This window comes from Pseudochaenichthys georgianus, chromosome 13, assembly GCF_902827115.2.
Source record: "Pseudochaenichthys georgianus chromosome 13, fPseGeo1.2, whole genome shotgun sequence".
Classification (NCBI taxonomy): domain Eukaryota; kingdom Metazoa; phylum Chordata; class Actinopteri; order Perciformes; family Channichthyidae; genus Pseudochaenichthys; species Pseudochaenichthys georgianus.
In genome coordinates, this window is record NC_047515.1 from 23,082,180 (window position 1) to 23,102,647 (window position 20,468).

At 39.5% G+C, this 20,468-nt stretch overlaps 1 protein-coding gene across 2 annotated transcripts; it reads right to left on the bottom strand.

Moving 5' to 3' along the window:
* Window positions 1–1,815: 1,815 nt before the first annotated feature.
* Window positions 1,816–4,383, bottom strand: LOC117457162 (ras-related protein Rap-2b-like). 2 transcript variants are annotated; one of them, XM_071205181.1, is made up of 2 exons: window positions 3,468–4,383; window positions 1,816–2,837 (listed from the first exon to the last, which is right to left on the bottom strand). In XM_071205181.1, the coding sequence occupies exon 1, from the start codon at window positions 4,070–4,072 to the stop codon at window positions 3,521–3,523; it is 552 nt and encodes a 183-aa protein (XP_071061282.1). In that variant the 5' UTR covers window positions 4,073–4,383; the 3' UTR covers window positions 1,816–2,837; window positions 3,468–3,520. The 2 variants fall into 2 exon arrangements, with proteins under 2 accessions (XP_071061282.1, XP_033952948.1); XM_034097057.2 differs by having other exon boundaries at window positions 1,816–2,896; window positions 3,468–4,381.
* Between the last annotated feature and the right edge of the window lie 16,085 nt (window positions 4,384–20,468).

Genomic DNA, 20,468 nt, shown 5'->3' on the forward strand with positions numbered 1-20,468 from the left:
ACAAAGAGTCTACATTGGCGCTGAGTTGTGCAGAATTAAAGGTTAGGAAGTGAAACTTTTACCTTCTCACTTTCTACAGAGATAAATCAAAGGAAACAGGAACTCGACAGGCCCCTTTCTTTCCAAAGGGCAAATTCTTCAGCTATCAGATGTTTATACCACAGCAAGAGACAGAAGCTGCGCAACAGTCAGAGATGGAGATGTACACGTACAGTATCTGGGGCATAGCTGTAATAACTTCTCCCTCTTATCCACTTACAGTTAGCAATATTATTTTAAAAGGTACAGTTCAAGTTCAGCGCTGTCTAATCACGCAACCTGTATCAGTGTCTTGGAGGAAACCTGCCATCAGTTTTGAAACAGGTGTGAACAAGCCACGGCTTGTGATGGGTGTAAGGAAGATTTGAGACCTGCTGCTATCAACAGCCAGACAAACACAAAGCACATCTGGACTAAAGTTCATGCCGTCAGCTTAGGGGAGAAAAATACAGTGTGGGAACATGGAAATGTTTTCTACTAACACACAGAAAGAATCGGCAATCACTGTAACATATGTAATTATCATAAAATCTCTTTTTAATACCACAATACTAACGTTGACCCCATTTGCCCAGCTCTTATGTACATTACTCTTTAATTGCACCTGTTGGATGCAATATTCAAGCTGAATTTCTCCTGTACCCTGACCTCCTCATGCCCCACAGTCACATGGTGCAGGCAAGGCCAAAGAATGCATATGATAGCATCGCTTACACTGGCTAACAGGCACAGATACCCGGCCCACAGAGGGGTCCGAGTCTGTGCAGGGCGGTGACAGGCAGACACATATGCTCACACATACCAAAACACAACATATACACAGTATACAACTTGAAGACCAGCACATATTTACCCACAGAAAAACCGGACTATATAAGTAAAGCTTGTGTTGCGTTTGTTTACTCCCCCGCCCCAAGCCATACTGCGGTCAGGCAGCCAGAAGGGGCTAAGTAATCCCTGTAGGTAAACAGAAGCGGATCGGGGCCTGCTCAGTCATAACGGCCTCTCCACATCACACACACTGCACCCAGGCTGAAGATCTGGGCTGAAACACTGCTACACCCACACAGTTAAGAGACATGACAGCACAGCCTGGCTTTGGCTATCAATGCACTGATAGACTGATAAGACTGACAGACGGAGAAGATAGACGCATTTTCCTCTTGATGACATTTTGTTGCTGAATATGGTAAAGGTAAAGCAAATCTACTTAATATATTTTAATTTACAATTATCTTTACACAAATTCCTGCTCTTAGGAACGGAACATGCGCTCCATAGCCTGACAATAACCATCCTTACATTACCAGTGTCATGTTTGTAAACAATGCAACATACAAGGTTACGAGGTTAGTTAGTCATCCATTTTAGAATTAGTCATGACATGTGCACAGTCTGCACACCTTAGTCTGGTTTCTTTCAGCTCTTGATTTTTCACATTCAACACATGCACAGTAATCTCAGCGTTAACCACACAGAAGGTTTTGTGTTTGTGAAAAAATAGCATTACAGGGCTTTTTGTCCGTTTGTGATTAAGGGGAAGTCCTGTTACTGTAAACTATGCATACAACAACATTTCCTTTTTTATAAACTGTTTTACTGTGGTTTTTTTGTAGTAAACTCTTATTGTTGCAGTATGTAAATATACTAAGCTATATTAAGTAATGATAAACTGTTACCTAAACTGCTCATAACATCTTTGTTTAGGATTAGCAAACTAGCAATTATGGATACACAATGAAACAAGTGAACAAAGAGAAAACACAGCATGGTTTCTTTAAAAAAAAAAATGCAATTTGTATTAAAAGTCTTGTTTTTGACAGCCCATTGTTAAATGGCTGGTCTGAAATACATCTTACAATCAGGTTAGATTTTTCAACGGTACATCATCACATTTCCTGTTAAAAACAACAAAATAAACACAAACAGAATTTGATTTAAGTGGTCTGGAAGGTAAGCATTTGGGGTTGTTATCGCGTCTAGGGTCATTCCAGTACCTCTGCATTTCAAGATATGTTTGGCCAGACTAAGCAGACATTGCAAAATGAACACCTTAGACTTAAAAAAGGCCAACGTAAAACATACAGAAAACCGCCATTCCATTAACAAAAAGCCTATTGTAGTTTCTTTTCAGCCTCCACCCCTACGAGATTATCCAGAAGAACAGTTCCCTAAATTGTGGATTGCCATGTTGAAGGGTTCTTTTGGTGATATGTAGGTTGGCACTAAATCTGAACAGCTGATTTGTTTAGGAAAGGCACTCGACACAAGGGCGATCGGGTCCCCATGTCACTTCAGTTAAGGTCCTCTAACACACTAAAGAGGAGATGAAGAAAAAAAGTGGCACTCATCACGTTTACTCCACCAGCAGATAAGTGGGGTCAATTTCTTTTGACTTTGGAAAAAAATAGGATTTGGAGTGTTGTGGAACGTCGCTCCGATAATGGGTTAGGGAGAGATATCACCAAAAATCTTTACCCACCCCAGACTTTGCAGTTTATTTAACAAAATATACTCTATCTCTCTGTCTTCTTATACAGAAACATCAATTTATGAGTGTCTTTTAAGTGTTGCCCTCCATTTCTTTTCCATTGGGGTTTAGCTCCAGTTGTGAATACAGTTGGAACTGGTGAGGGGGTTGTTGCTGAAACTCTGGATCTGACACTGTGTTGACATCAATGGTGGACACTGATCGTGCAGCAAAGATACTCCAACCCAGTAGAATTCCTGAAGAGTGGACCCCTCCCTCTGAGTCTCAGTTGCTCCCCTCCTCCTCCTCTCGTCCCCCTGCAGCATTCCTCCAAGGCCAGGGTGAGAAACGAAGAAGAGCTCAACAGTACACACTCGCTGCAACACACTGCCACAAACAAAAGATAGGAAGAGCCATGAATGAACTACAACAACCTCTGACAAAAGTAAAAACACATTTCATTTAAGGCTTATTCTGGGAGTCTTGAATCTAGGCCATAGAAGAACATCGGAATCTCCTGACTCCTGTTAACCTCATTCTGGAAAATACAATTGTAGCTGTTGTTTAACAACTTCAGACTATAGGTGTAAATATTAAACTACTAAGTGTGTAACCCTTATTTAAGTAACTCATAGCTTGTCCCTCCAGTTCAGACACTTCCCCAATCTGCTTGGCAAAACAATAGACTGCAAGGTTCCTATTGTATGTCACAAGTGAACACTAACACTGAGCTTGTTTAAACGAGCACTGACATTTAAATGAATACACAAAAAGGCTCAAATTAAGCCCAGTTGAGCATACATCCGGTATGTCGCAGTGCATGTATCTATAGGCTACTTAGTATGGACATGTGCTGAGAGGATTTCAGTAAGTGTAATAAGTAGCCTAGGTTACTGGTGGTTACATAGTGTCAATTGATATCATTAATGTCAGCTTAACATTTCAAGTCTCAACTTACCATTGCAAACTTAAAACCGAGCAAAGAATAACACTTTATGGTTGTCCTTTTTCTTAAAGAATGACACAAGACGAGCAGCACTGGTCGTCGCCATTAGGTGTTGAAGAATAGTTCATCTGTCGGACAATCTCTGCAAACAGTTCGTCCACCGACGTTTTATTTTTGGCAGAAGTTTCGATGAACGGGCAGTTCCATTCGTCCGCCAGTGCCTTCCCCTCAACGGACGAGACCTCCCTCTCCCCCTCCAGGTCCACTTTGTTTCCAACCAGAATCATGGGCACTCTCTCGTACCTTTTCACCCGAATGATCTGATCCCTCATAGGCTTGATGTCCTGGAAGCTTTGCTGGTTCACCAGGCTGTAGACCAGGATGAAACCCTGCCCGTTTTTGATGTACAGGTCTCGCATGGAGGCGAACTGCTCGGTCCCCGCCGTGTCCAGGATCTCCAGGACGGACGGAGAGGAGTCCACCTCGATCTCCTTCCTGTAGAAATCCTCTATCGTGGGGTCGTATTTCTCTATGAAGGAGCCCGTCACGAACTGGACGGTTAACGCGGATTTCCCGACCCCTCCGGATCCAAGAACCACTACTTTGTACTCTCTCATGGTTCTCAGCAGACAGTCCTGCTTCCTCTCCGCTGTGAGCTAGCCGCCCTGCTGGGTTTCAAACCGCTCACCGCTGCGCCTCCGCCAGCACTTTAGTACGGGCTCTGCTCGGTGGATACGGGGCGTTGCCCTCAACTATCGCTGTACAGGGGATAAATACGGCTGTTTCGCACCCACGCTCAGCATTTCTATTGTGGCATGTTGAGTTCCCGACGACAGCCCAGCCGGTTCTTGAGCGAGCTTCCCCCGTTTTCGTTCAAGTAGCCACTGTGCGCCCGTTGCTGTCTTTGTCAAGTCAAACACTTCCGAAACAATCTACTTCCTGTGTGTGCTTTCACAATAAATGTTTAATGACCTGATGTGTCGAAGTAAATCCCAATATGTAGAGCTAATTGAATAAAACAATTCACATGCTGCTTGTGTAGAAACAATGTGCGTAGTATTCTCTCTAATTATTACACAGAAGTAATAGCGGATTATCACATTATTGAAATAAATATACAGGCTTTATTATATCCGGTATGGTTCTTGCTAACTTTAGCTAACTTGACGTCGTGATTCCTCTGTGCTTCCTGCCCACACTGCGCACGCAGTCTGCGTCCCACGTCACTCAATACATACAAGTGTTTAGTTAAAAGTGCAGTCGGACTTATCGCACTGTCAGCGCGGCTGCTACTCACTACCCACGCAGACCTGCTGCCACACCTTAGTTTCGACATTACTGATCCTGAGGTTGACAAATGCTTGACTCATTTGCACACAAGTTACTGGAAATACCTATTTGCTGCAATGTGGGCCGTGAGATAAGGTGTGTTGCTTAACCCCCAAAAGCAATTCAGGGCTTATCTTCTTAAACTCCTGGTTCATCATGAGTTTCAATATTTCCAAAAACACAATTTAATTCAGTGTGTATCACAAAACAATATTTCACCTAAAATGTTAAACATTTTCCCAATTGTGGGATAGTGGATTGTACCTGTAATGTAGCCTACATAGGCCTACTGTTAAAAAATACCAGCAAGTTCTGATGAAAAAACAAGAACATGGAGGATGAACTTACAATTACAAATCACATGAAGCATGACTCCACATGACACATCATAGGGCTTTTGTCTTGCATTCCCCTACACTCGTGTGCATATTTTGTTTTCTTGTTGAAACCTAGCACCATATTTATCTTAATTTCCCTGTTCACTGACTTGTGCAATCGAGCCTATTTTCTGTAGTCTGTCAGATCAATATCTCTACCACAGGAAAAAAAGTTTTTAGTTTTTCTCTCAAACTGTTCTGAATTTTGAAGTTATTGCTTGACTGAATAATTGTGGTGTAATCTTTAATCCAAAGGAAAATATATTAATAATAATAACTTTAATTTATATAGCGCCTTTCATTAACCCAAGGTTGCTTATTGGTAATAAAATCAATTATTTAAATCTTCAGATATCCCCTTGTGTGTGTTCATGTGGGTGTGTGTTCATCATAACATCCACTGATAAATCGTGAAACATTCACTGTTTCTAATCAATGCCCGTCAGCATAGCGCAGTGATGATTAAACCACACTTGTGACCTCATCACCCCGAGGGATAGCTGGGAAAACTGTGCTGGATCAATAGAATCTTAATTCATCCACAAATCACAAACAGTCATAAAACACACACGTGCAGTGCGGTTACACCCATAAATGGGGAAGCACATTTGTGAGTGAGTGCATTGATTGTTGAAGCTTTAAGAGAAAAATATTTCCATACATCTAACATGGATACAGACATTCAGGGGATTTTGGCTCTAGTTTGAGTAATAGGTGAGACATGTGAGCAGCTCGTCATGTGGGCTTTCCAAGTGCCCTGCAGCCAGCCCCTCGCTAAATCGTGTTAACAAACAGCAAGTCAAAGTCTATGAAGACAATCAGCATTCTGCCCCATGGGGAGTGAGGGTAAGGTGAGCTTTAGCCTTGTGATGTGTATTGTCACATCTGTGAGAGTGATCAGCCTGAATGTAAACTAGGCCATCCTGTCAGAGTTTGTTTTCACACACCACTGATAATTAGATATGGTTACTTAATCAATTAATGTTATGCCAAAACACCAAGGTGCATTCTCCACAACAAACTAACAAAGAGATGTTTGATAGTGAAGGGTGGACGGTCTCTAATAGTTGTCATGTGAAGTACCTCACTCTGTCTTACATAAGTTTGGTGACAAAAGACAATATTTGCAGGGGGATTTTTGTTGCTGAATTATGACTTGATGTTAGTAAAAACAGGTTTGAAGTTGTTCAACTTGTATTTGCCAAATACATTGGAAAGTGCAAGACTCAATACATCTTTTTTTTGTGTTACAGTAACCATGAACATTTAAAGAGGTGTGACAGTCCCTCTACTGCTGTTCAGCAGGGTATCATTATTGTAAGTCACTTTGGAAAAAGCGTCAGCTAAATACAATGCAATGTAATGTAATGTATCACAGATATGGATTTTCAGAAAAAAGTAGCTTTCATGTTGTAATGTTGAAGCATAAACACATGATTAGACTAGTTCAGACTGCTGAGGCCTCATAATAGCTTTAGCTGAACTTAAGATTTTACTTGCAAGTAACAATGATTGTAGACATTTCCCCCCCATTTCTTACACTTTATGGCCAACTAGGAGGAGGAATGATAACAGTAACATTAAAAGACTTTGGTGGATGCACTATTTCAATGCACATATGGCCATGTGAGTAAACCCTATAGTCCTACATGTATTTGTCTATATTTTGGGTTGATTCAGAGAACTGGGAACAAGCTGTTAACACACATTGCTATATCATCAATTGTAAGTCGATATTGTAAACCTGTTGGCAAACACAAGCTTTTATACACATCCAACAGATAAAGCATCATCAGCTTTAACCTGAAGTTATTATAATAGCAATCTAGTTGTACCAAGTTGTACCATAGGTCCAATATTCTCTCTCCTTTTAATTTGAACTCTCAACATAAATCGTATGCTTTTTAGCTGCTTAATACTCCAATATGTTAAGATACTCCAATATGTTAAGATAAGATAGTCTCTTTCTGTCTGGCTCCTTTGAAATAGAGATTTTTGTAACTCTCTTAATACTTTAACTCTCCTTGTTACAGCTCCTTATAACCTCCACCAAGGGGCCTGGGCTCCTTGCTCCTGACCAGCACTTTAATCTCATATCGTCCCTAGCTTGAGCTAATTGAAATAGCCTGAAATAGCCCAAGTATGGCCCCTTTGTGATGTATTTAGTAAGAGGTGAACGTCTACAACAACAGAATAAGATGTAGTGTGAAAGGTCTTTAAGTCCTGTGAGTGTGACTGAAGAGACTAATTAAAATGTCTGAGACTAGTGAGCTAATTAATGACGGAGATAAATCCCCTCCAATGTTTTAATCCTGCAGGGACTCAGAGGCTTTTTAAACACAATGCAGGCTGTCATCTTAAAATAAAAAATACTTGCGCCATTGTAAGGCCTATGTGGTTAAAATGCAATGTTTATGGCCTCCTGGCTTTGGATTATTTTATTATAAGTTCTTCACAATTTTCCACTCATCCACTGTGGCAATGTGTGTTTTGATTTATGAATAATTCAGATGGTGGGATATGCCCATTCATCGTTTCAATAGCATCAGAGCACAGTGTAAACAAAAATGATTCCCAAAGAACATACTGTGATTTAGCTGTATAAAACCACATGTATGGCCATAACGTGAAAGCTATCTTACACATATTTTTTCTTATTAAACAGTATTACTAAGGGCTATGGATGTTAAAATGTCTAAATGAAATCCTCTATTATCTTTTCCTTTTTCAAAAGATATTGTCTTCACAGTTCACACTACCCATGTGATATGGATTTCTTTTTAGAAAAAGGGACAGTTAATTATTGACCTCAGAAATATTAGTTTGGCAAAATGATCGTAAGCCAAACACAGGCCTTTCAGCTAAAAACACATTTGTTTACCAGTATTAGCTAAAGAAAATGTATAAAAACTACTTGTTACTGTAACACCATTTTGAATTGATTAAATGTTTCTCTCCACTACAACAAATTACACATTATTTCTCCTTTGGCCCTCAAAAGCCTCAGCAGTAAAACAAATGTCCTCTCCAACGCTTGTTGACCGTCCTTTAAACAGTTCTGACAGAATTAACTTGCAGCTTTAGACCTTTTTGAGATTTTACTAACCTCAAACATATGTTGTCCAATGTAAGATAAAATACTTTGCGTTTCTTAATTTGTTGGTGAGTTCCTTGTTGGCATACGAAAGGTATTTGTTATATGCATCCCATGTAACGTAAAAAATATATTTTGGGCAATTGCATGGTGGACATTCTACAGGGAACACAGTGTGAGCATTTAGAAAGATCATTTGGCTCTTATTATTATTTGTTATTGTTTCTAACTTTTCCTGGCTAATAGGGCTGGCAGCACTGAAATAGAGCAGTTCTGCCTCTGTGTTATTCATTGTGGCTCTTTGTCCAGCGGAGGGCAGCAGAACTACATCCAACCTTTTAAATGCACTGGCATTTCCTCTATGAGTTCAGATGTTGTTCAACAGCTCAGGTGAGAAAGAGACTCCACACTGAGATGAGAGGGCAGTGAAATGTGCAGCGTATGTGTCATTTTCCAAAAAAATAAAAAAATAATACCCATGGAACATTTCTGGGAGTTCACATGAGGAGCCAACACTAATGGGGCGGTGTTTTGATTTGAGATTATATAGCATTCATATGTAAAACAGCTTCACAATTCTCAAGGGGAGGTTATAAAATGCACTGCAAGGAGGGAATTGAGGGAATCTTGCTGGATTCAGTATTGTCCAAACAGCAGAAGGAGTGAATACAAAAGGCTGTTGTCTTGTGTACAATGCCATTATATTCTCCAACAAAGCCAGAACAGCCTGGAGGAATGCTGATAGAAATTGAGGCATACCTTTTAAACCAAACTGATTGCAAAATAATAGAGAGAAAGAATGCGGGATATAAAATAAATTGGAGCAAAAAATATAAATCTAAGTTTGAAATAAAAGGAATGGGTGACAGAGAAAAGACACAGGGTCTTTCATCCAGCCCACAAAGGCAGCCTTTCATGTGTGGAATTTCGCCATCATTAATAATACATACAGTTCTATCCAGCTCAGTACAGTTGGCTGCTGGGGGTCAAAGTTTGGGGTTTAGAGTCACAGTAGCCCTCATCATTACAGAGAAGAGCCTGACATTCTCACTTCCTCTCACCGAAGTTGATAGGGGGTTTGTATTAATGAGGAATGCTGTAGGCTAAGCGAGTGTGTTCTTCTCACAAGTGGAGCTTGAATTTTGTCTATCAGGCAGATGTGAATATTCTAGTAATACCCAGATGACATTCTGAGGAGCCTGATGTCGACAGTTCAGTGTTGTGACCAGGGAGACATGGCAGAATCCCAGCAGCAACGTAATTACTGCTGCTGCTAACACAATGGGAGCAATTCATCCATTAAAATAGGAAGTACGTTAATGTGTGTGTGTGTGTGTGTGTGTGTGTGTGTGTGTGTGTGTGTGTGTGTGTGTGTGTGTGTGTGTGTGTGTGTGTGTGTGTGTGTGTGTGTGTGTGTGTGTGTGTGTGTGTGTGTGTGTGCGTGCGTGTGTGTGCAGGCACTCATCCTCTAACCCACTCCACATACACTCACACAAGTTTTAGTAAATCGGAATTGAAATTGGAAAGGCTCTAAGGTCCACAGGGATTTTTCACGGAATACCTCAAATTAATACAAATAAAACGCTTGACTTCCCGCCTTAGGACTTCCCGTCTTAGGACTTCCCGCCTTAGGACTTCCCGCCTTAGGACTTCCTATTGCCATTGCATAAAGTTATTGAGTGACATTTGGAACATTTCTATACTTATAAGACGACAGTTGAGTGTTGAAGGATGTATTTTCACATGAGCACTTTGAGATTTGAGTTTTCTTTGCAGTTCAAAATTGACAAAACACAATTTAATTTCATCAGAACTCTTTTTGGAGCTGAATAAATAGATTATTTATGGCGCATTTCCACTGCAGCGGGTAGCCCCGTTTAAGCGTCCTTAACCAACCTGATCTCACCAGAATGCGTGACTCCACCACGACTCCTTAACACCACAATGCGTGGTGGAGTCACGAACTTTGTTACATTTGCGTGTCGGCACCACGCAAACAACCCCAATGTAAAGTGAATGAGGCTCCTTTGTCGTGGTGCACACACGCATTTCTACAACGTGCATTGTGTGTAATGCAACTGTTATTTTTATTAAATTAGTTAGTTTTTAAGGAAGGCCAGAGCTTCAGCTGTGTCAACTAGATTGTTCCCTTCAGTTAACGTTATTTAAAAGATAATGATCATGTCCCCTGTATTGTATTACGAGCGTCCATTCCCATTGGATAACGGAGCATTTTACACCCGGAAGTAAGTAGCCTATTCTCCTTACTGTCGATTGATTTTACAGTGATATCTGCACTACTCATCGACTAAAAAACACCAAATTGTCCTTGTTAATTACACAACATTGATTGGTTTGAATTGTGTACAATGCTTTTGTATTTTCCCCCTTCGATTCGGAGAAACAAATATATTTTCGGAGTTTTTGGACGGCAGAAGACACTACACTACCCAGAATCCTCAGCTATCGTTTGGGACTACACCATGTGCTTATCTTGACAAACCCCGTGATCAGTCCTCAACCTCTGTGATTGGATGCGCGACGTTTACACAGAGCGTCCAAAAGGACTTTGAAATGGAATGAAACCCATCGACGGCACACTATTCAAAACAGGAATCGAACGTGTCCTACCCCCCCCCCCCCCCCCCCCCCCCCCCCTTAGGTCACAGACTCCTGTGACAGTGCTACGCAATAAAACAGATGCACAGAAAAAATAGTGAAATAGTGCAATAAGAGTCTATATACAAGTGATTGGAATATGATATATTAGATAAATAATTTCTAAGTAGCAGCCAGATGAATGTTATTTCTAAGTTCAGGTGTTTAATAGTCTTCTGGCCTGTGGGATGAAGCTGTCTCTGTGTCTGGTGGTTTTAGTCCGAATGCTGTGGTACCGCCTGCCAGACTGCAGCAGACAGAACCGTTTGTGGCTGGGGTGATGGTGGTCTTTTATAATCCTGAGGGCTTTCTTTAAGGTTAACCTGGTATTTTTAATCCACTACATTTATTTTAGTTACTTTACAGATTTGGATTAATGATGTGAAATATAAACAACCCTTAAATCAGACTTTAGTTACACCTGAATGAAATTCAGTGAAGGTGATTGTCAAGTGCCAACAATCAGGCGAGATATTTGATAGTTGGTTGCTTGAGAAGACTAAATATTTATCTGCAGATCCGTTTAAAGCACATTCATTACTCGTTATTCTCTAATAGTTCATTAAAGACTGTATATAATTGCTATTTTGCACATCCCTTTCAAGATTTCAAGATTTTCTAAGGTTTATTGACATATCATACACACAACAGTGTAGTTATGCAATGAATGAACAACTTGGGTCACAGGTTCATCAACAGTGCATTACAAGACATCTATCAATGTGTGTATACTTCCACCATTACACTGTCGTATTCTGCACATTTCTTTAAATAAAGCCTTATTAGTTAGCACATCCTCCTATCAGGCACTAAACTGTTTTACTCTAGATATCATTTGAGTATCTTCTTGATATTTTCTATTCTATATTTATATAATTGACCTTCTACTTTCCCACTATTTTGTATGTACTCTTAATATTTGAATGTTTTCATACAATATAACACATTCAAAAGTGCGTTACAAAAATGAAAGACATTAAGAAAAAGGCATTTTAAACAGTCATTAAAAAGCAACACAATCTTCCTGCATTGCAATTACTCTAAACGTGTAATAACGTGCTTTAACCAGTAGGTGGTTTGGGTTAAAAGCATAGGTTAAAAGGCTGTCAAGTTTACAGTGTTAACAAAATAAAATATACTGCTGTTTCCGGTTTAGTTTACGACGAATATTATTTTGTTATTGTTTTGATATTTGTAACACAAAAGCGATGGAAAAAACCCATAGCAACCAAAAAAAGATGGTCTTAACATGACCCAGTCGTCTAGTAGTTAATCAAAAACAATAATATCAAAACAAAATATTACTACTAACTTTATTGTGAAATTAAAACAGAACGGTAAAAGAATAGTTTCCGGTGTATTCTGATGCCCGATCTCTGTAGATAAATAAAGAACTAAGACAGATGTGTAATATTTAATGCAGCCAAACCATTTATTACAATGCATTCATGTGATGACTATCAATCAATCAATCAATCAATGTTTATTTATATAGCCCAATATCACAAATGTTACATTTGTCTCAGTGGTCTTCACAGTGTGTACAGAATATCAGTATGACAATACGACACCCTCTGTCCTTAGACCCTCACATCGTACAAGGAAAAACTTCCAAAGAAAACCCAGTTTTAAAGGGAAAAATGGGAGAAACCTCAGGGAGAGCAACAGAGGAGGGATCCCTCTCCCAGGACGGACAGACGTGCAATAGATGCCGTGTGTAAATTGAAAAGATAATACATTTGCAACATAGGTAGTCCAAATGTTTGGAAATGCATGTGTGTATAATAGGAAGATGAATCCACGAGGATATCCATCCAGGACCTATGATCCAGGACCACAGCCACGACTCAAGATCCAGCGCTCGCGATCCAGGACACAGGACCGCAGGATCATCCATGACTCCGGATCCCAGCGTATATAGACACCAAAAAGAAAGACATTTGGGGAAGCTGGGTTAATCGGAACATGAGTGTACACGGGTATAGACAGAGAGAAGGAAGAAGTAAGATGTCCCCCGACAAACTAAGCCTATATCAGCAAAACTAGGGGCTGAATCTAATCAGCCCTAACTATAAGCTTTATCAAAAAGGAAGGTCTTAAGCGCACTCTTAAAAACGGATAGGGTGTCTGCCGCCCGAACACAAACTGGAAGCTGATTCCACAAATGTGGAGCTTGATAAGAAAAGGCTCTACTATCAAAGAGTAAAGCAAGCACTGCTGAATAAAGTATGATTTTCTCTTTTACGAAACGTTTTTTTTTATATGGAATGCAGTTGGAGGTCAACCAATCAAAGAACTTGAGGACTGATCACGGGGTTCATGGTGTAGTCCCAAACGATAGCTGAGGATTCTGGGTAGTGTAGTGTCTTCTGCCGTCCAAAAACCCCGAAAATATATTTGTTTCTCCGAATCGAAGGGGGAAAATACAAAAGCATTGCACACAATTCAAACCAATCAATGTTGTATAATTAACAAGGACAATTTGGTGTTTTTTAGTCGATGAGTAGTGCAGATATCACTGTAAAATCAATCGACAGTAAGGAGAATAGGCTACTTACTTCCGGGTGTAAAATTCTCCGTTATCCAATGGGAATGGACGCTCGTAATACAAGACATGATCATTATCTTTTAAATAACGTTAACTAAAGGGAACAATCTATTTGACACAGCTGAAGCTCTGGCCTTCCTTAAAAACAAACTAATGTAATAAAATTAACAGTTGCATTACACACAATGCACGTTGTAGAAATGCGTGTGTGCACCACGACAAAGGAGCCTCATTCACTTTACATTGGGGTTGTTTGCGTGGTGCCGACACGCAAATGTAACAAAGTTCGTGACTCCACCACGCATTGTGGTGTTAAGGAGTCGTGGTGGAGTCACGCATTCTGGTGAGATCAGGTTGTCCTTAACCGTCCTCAAGCGGCCAGGCCAGTTTTTGGTGGCCTTTCCATATAGCCTAGTACCGGCTAGCGGGTACTTTTTCCCTCTTTTTCCGGCCCCATAAAATCGTGGTTCTATCAGACCAGGCCAGGGCTGTGACGTCAACACTCGACTGCTGATTGGTCAGAGAGAATCGTCACAAGATCGCGCGTGAGATCATCCCCAGCATTGCATATAGATCTAGAAGCAAGCTTGCAGCATTTTGTAAACGGAGGAGCTACAAAAAAGGCAACGTCGAAGAAAAGCACACCGTGGTCAACCGAGGAGGTGACGACGTTCCTTAATCTCATTGGGGATGATAAAATCCAGCGGGAGCTCGACGGAACAACGCGAGGACTTTCCTGCGATGTAGGGAAAACAGCAACGGCTTTACTGGAGTCCCTGCAAGGTACGCTCACTTCTAACAAAGAAGTCTATTTTATCCTTACATTAATGTTCCACAACCCATGCTTTTATGGAGCCCCGAAGAGCTACATAGCTAGCTAAGGCAGATAGCCTTAGCTAGAGCTATTGTTTGCTAACACCATATGTGCCATTGTTTACGTTCAGTTTTTCTTTTCTATAGTTGTTGTTGCTATTTAGTATTGTGCTGCAGTAGTTTGTGGAATTAACAAGTCATGTTGCTGTTCTAGATGATTACATTGGGACTCGTGAGGAGGAACATTCCCGAACAACGGGTGATGGCAGTGTTCCGTCCACATCGTCATCGAATCCAGAACGGACCCCAGCCGAAGAATCGACACCAACTCAACCACCAACACCGAGTGCCATCACGACACCGCATCGTGTGGTTCTAGGTAAGAAATAGAAATGGCAAAACGACTGGAATTGTGTTTTGTTTTTTTAAACCTTGGATCATCCATCGTCAGTAATTAAAATAAGCTATACCACTGTGTGGAAATGCTCTGTTACAAGTAAAGTCTTAGCTAGTAAGCAGCTAGTACAGTTGTGTGTGACATCCTATCATATACATATATTTATATTCATTATCAACAGGCTGGACATAATGTAATTCACTTTCACAATCATTGTAAACATCTAGGGCCAGAACTTTCTTTAGTTCACCTTACTGTTGTTCTGTTTATACATGTTATTCTTATATCCTTGTGTGACCTGTACCTGTCCTGTGTTTTTTCCTTATTGCTAATTATTATCTTATTGTCACCCAGGCAAGAGGAAACGAGGAGGAGAGGATCGGTCCCAGCAGGAACGGCACCATGACTGGGCAGCCGACTGGCCCGTCTCCTCCGTGATACTTAAAAAAACCGTAATAGTTATTGTACATATTATATATTTTATCTAGTTAATTTTTAAATGCAACATTTGTACTTCCTTGTTTATTTATTTTCTTAAAAATGTTCATTTTATATTTACAAATCCATGTATATTTATGCTGGCTGCAATACAGTTTTACATTTTTTTTTATTTGTATTGTTTAATGGCATGCCTTTTTGATACAACATTTTTTTTGTATTTTTATACTGCCATCAATAAAGTACTTCTTTGACCTATCTTATCTCTTGTTGATAATGAATGGCACCCAACAGAAAAAAATCAGATTCACATCATCTTGATTTAGAGAAGATATAAACATACATGAATTTATAAAGCAATAACAAACACCAACAGTTAGGAAAAAGCCCCATACTTTTAAGAGATTTAAAGCAATAAATTGAGTTTGCTAGCTTGAGGTCCTCCTCTAAAACATTATTACATGTTTATTTTGTAATAGTATTAAGAATACATGATAAATATATAATACATGTAGAAATTGCTCAATTGTAATACCCTCGTTCTACTAGACTCAAACACATTCCTTATATATTTCAAAGACGAGAGAACAAAAGAAACCTATAACCCATTCAAGCAAGCTTTTAACATGTCTAGAAGAAAGATTGAGGTTATATTTTAATATATTATTTTATATTGTGGATACTTTAGCCTCCATCCATGTTTACAATTGTCCACACTATTTTACACTTGCATTTATGAATATAGTGTTGCCTTGTTTTACACTTTAGTATTTATGTTTATAGTTAGCTTTGATATTTGCTTAATTGATTAGAAAGATTTTCTTTTCATGATCTGATATTTCCTCAAATGTTATTATGGGGCAGTACTTACTGGTGCTTGAATTTCAAATATTCAATTCAGATAATATTTGTTTAAAACATTTGACAAACACATGTATATGAAAAAAAAAGGATTTATTTATGTTCAATACAATGAATACAATACAATGCTTGCTGTGATCACTTTCCTTCTTGCTGTGATAACATGCCACACACCAAGAAACAAGTAAACGATCGCTTCCACATCCTCCATTGTTGTGTGTGTTTTGTGAGTTGTGTCGCATTGAAGATGACGCCACTGCAGTTTTACCCAGCGTCGCTCCGACCAAAAAGCTGATCGCCTCGCCTACACTGCGTTGCTACCCCAGGTCCTAAACTGTAATGGAAATGCGCCACGGCCTGAGCGAGGACGCTTAGGGACACTTAAACGGGGCTACCCGGTTGCAGTGAAATAATCTATTTATGTGCTGATACAGCATTCCCACTATCTGTTATGCTAAGCACAACATTCTTTATTATTCCCCCGGGTTATTTTGCACCTCTTCTTCTCCCACATTCCACATCGCAGAAACTCCGTTCACACATCAAAGCGTTCAGCTCGGTCGGGATTACTTTTCGTATTCGTAACTTTCATAATTCCAGAGATATATCCCATAATTCATCAAATTTTTTACATGGAAGTCAATGGAGAAACTCTTCAACAATCTTCATGCAACTTCGACTGCTAACTGCTCCTTCATACTTTCACTCAGAAACCTGTACTTTACACATCTTTCTGACATTATTCATGTACCACAACTTTTAAATCTGATTCGTACTTTTAGAGATATTAAACATTGTTCAGACCTTCTTCAGATTTTAGAGTGCGTGATGTCACAGCTAGAGTGGAGGACAGATTTAATTTTGCCTTCATATTTTCTTTTAAACCTGTCATAATTCCCAAACCCTACATTCCTGAGACATAATTGTTCATGAGAAACGTGGGAAAACATCTCGTAGCTTTAAAAAAAAAGAAAAAAGAAAAGCAAAATAATTAAACAAAATGCCTCTTGAGGGCAACTTTCAACATGTCTCCATTAAACCCCATTGTAAGTTCAGCCTCATCTTTCCCCACCACAGCAGCCTGCAGACTGTAATAATGTGGCCTTTTTGGCAGATGAACTAAAGGTGTGCACCTTTAGTTCATCTGCCAAAAAGGCCACATTATTACAGTTATGTACAGTTATATACAGTTGTGACGTGCCACAGGGGCGGTTCTAGGGGGGGAAGGGGGGGCCAGTGCCGCCCTAACACTGACCTCTGACCCCCCTGTGGCCCCCCTAAAAATGAAAAGTGAAAAATATGAAAAGTTTATGATTTATTACACGATTTATTGAATGACGGAATAGGCGGAACTAACGTTATTCGTCATTCTAGTCAGTATATAACTATATAGTTGTGAAATGTATATCTAGCGGTTATACATTTATATTCTGCGTTGCTGAAGTGTTGTCCTCCCCCTTTGTGTTTGCTCTATAGTTTCAAAATGAAGCGAGAAAAGGACATAATTATGTCCTTTTTCGCCCCCCAAAAAAAATATGATGAGGCAGACAGTAACACACAGCAAGAAGTGCAGGTTGCCACAGAGACAGAGCCAGAGGAATTTTCAGAAGAGACTGATCTGGAAATTGAAGGTTCAGAGCAGGGAGAGAAACATGGGGAGTCACAGAGTGAGGCTGAGGATGAAATCGAGAGTGAGACAGAGGATAGATCCACAAGTACTGGAACATCAGGTTTGTGATTTTGAAAAACAAATGTGCCTGCTTTAATCGTAGTTACAGTTCAAATGGTTTGTCGGAGTGTGTGTGATTCTAATTCATTTTCCCTCATGTCATAAATCTTTTTTTTAACACTTATATTTTATTAAACATTTTCAAAGACAAAACATACGGACAATGACATGGCTCACACACATCACAAATAGGACAGGACAATAACATGAAGGGTGGGGGGTAGGGGGATTACAGTGTCAGTTACATTTTATGTATGCATATGGCGTTGTATTTATACATGATTTGCTTCATAATATAGATATACTTCTTTTTTATATATATACAATGTTTTTTATTATAAAACAAAAAAAAAGTGTAATAAATAAATAGATACATATATAAATATATATGCACACATATGTACATATACACACACATACACATCTTCACCTATTCATCCATTTCCCATTTCATTTAACTTCTTTCATTATTATTATTACAATTATTTTTCTGTTTCTTCAGAGCTTATTTATATGTATTTATTAATATTAATATATTTATTGTTGGCAGCCGAGATGGTTTGAGTCCAGGAAAGCCCTTATCTTATCCCAAAGCCTGTTGTCTGGCTTAATCAAATATAAAGCAGCTTCGTGTCATAAATCTATTAATATAGATATCTAATTTGTGGTTGTTCATTGCTCTGGTAAATGTGCATGTATAATTTATAATGATCTGTTTCAATTATAATAATAATAATAATAATAATAAACATATTTGCGTTATCTTTCTCCACAGCAACTGCAAAGAGGAGCCACCAATGCAACCACACCCTAAATTGTTTCCAAGGACCTGGATGGGCGACCGGAGAAGGAGTTTCAAGGCTGACTGGTACAAGATTCACCCCTGTCTTGAGTACTCCAAAATGTCAGACTCTGCTTATTGTTACGCCTGCAGACATTTTAGCCCTCCGAATAGCACAGACACTGTATTTGATTCACCTTCAGGTTTCAAAAACTGGAAGAAGGCAACATACAAAGAGGGGAGATTTGCAATCCATGCCAAATCTGAGCGGCACATGCACGCAATGATGGCATGGAAAAACTACCGGAGAGCTGTGACATGCAACATTGGCAAATGTACTTAACAAAGAACATAAGAAACTGGTTCAAGAAAATCAGACAAGACAGAACAAGATAACAAGATAAACACGGGTTTCGTACAGCCTTTTTCTACCCTGTCATTGATCAGATGCTCAATGAGTTTTCAAAACACAAACTGTGACATGATGAAAATCATCCAAGCTCTTAACCCCAAAAGTGATGCATTTCTGAAGGAGACAACTCTGTTTTCATTTGCTCAGTTGTATGATGCAAATATTGAGGACTTGGAGCATGAACTACGTCAGTTCAGCAGAATTTTAGATAGGAAAATATAGATTGGGATGCAGAGACCTGATAGTACAGTGGAGCTTGTTCAGTTCATTAAGCCTTATAAAGAAGTGTTTTTTGAGCTCTTCAGACTCTGCAAAATAGCAGTCGCAATCCCAGTCAGTTCTGCTTCCTGTGAGCGTAGTTTTTCTACATTGAAGCTGGTCAAAACTTTTCTTAGATCCACCATAACTGATGAGAGATTGAGCAATCTGGGTGTCCTTAGTATTGAGTCAAGGAGGTCAAAGGCTTTGAGTCTTGACTTATTTGTTGATCGGTTTGCCAAAAACCGCAGGATTTTGTTGCTGTAATGTGACATTTTGGGAAGGAAACTACAGCCTGGGATGCAGACACCCTTATGTAAAGTAGAGAAGTAACTGTTCATTGCCTTTATTTTTATATATAAGTCTGTGTGTTTTCCAGATATCACTGTGTTACGTTTATTAGAAATGTGACGGAATAGACAAAACTGATTAGTGCGCGTGCAGAACAGGTGTGCTTTCTGTATTCAGTCTTCATGTTTGTTAAATAGCCTACTTGTCTGTGCTTATGGGAAATAATACATCTGAAATCTATGTATTTTATTTCATTTAAAGTCAACATTTAAGATTTGTAGACTTTTACATTAAATCCTTTTCTGTGGATTTAAAAATGTATATTTTCTGGTACTCTTGTTGCGTAAACTTGTTGATCGGTTTGCCAAAAATCACAAAAACCGCAGGATTTGTGCTGTAATGTGAGATTTTGGGAAGGAAACTACAGCCTGGGATGTAGACACCCTTATGTAAAGTAGAGATCAATCAAATCAAATCAAGTTTTATTTATATAGCACATTTATAAACGATTTTTGGTCGAGCCAAAGTGCTGTACATAAAATAAAAATAGCCTACAGTAGAGACACTTTACAGCAAATACAACAGCACAGATTGTTCAGAATATCAGTATGAGAAAAACGACACCCTCTGTCCTTAGACCCTCACATCGTACAAGGAAAAACTTCCAGAGAAAACCCACAGTTTAAGGGGGAAAAATGGGAGAAACCTCAGGGAGAGCAACAGAGGAGGGATCCCTCTCCCAGGACGGACAGACGTGCAATAGATGCCGTGTGTAAATCGAAGAATACATTTTACAGCATATAGACCGAATGTTAGGAAATGCATGTGTTTGTAATAAGAAGATGAATCCACGAGGATGTCAGCTACAATCCTGTGGAAGCCATCAGGGAAGCAGCATGACGAGACTCAAGGCAGGACCGCAGAGACAGGTTCAGCCACGACCCGAAGTCCACGACTTAATCCAGAACTCAGGATAGAGGATCCAAGACACAGGACTACAGCAAGAGGATCAGCCTCGACTCCCGTT

Bases quoted from the DNA above. Each gene is read 5' to 3' on its own strand.
- LOC117457162 (XM_071205181.1), bottom strand. From the start codon at position 4,072: ATGAGAGAGTACAAAGTAGTGGTTCTTGGATCCGGAGGGGTCGGGAAA.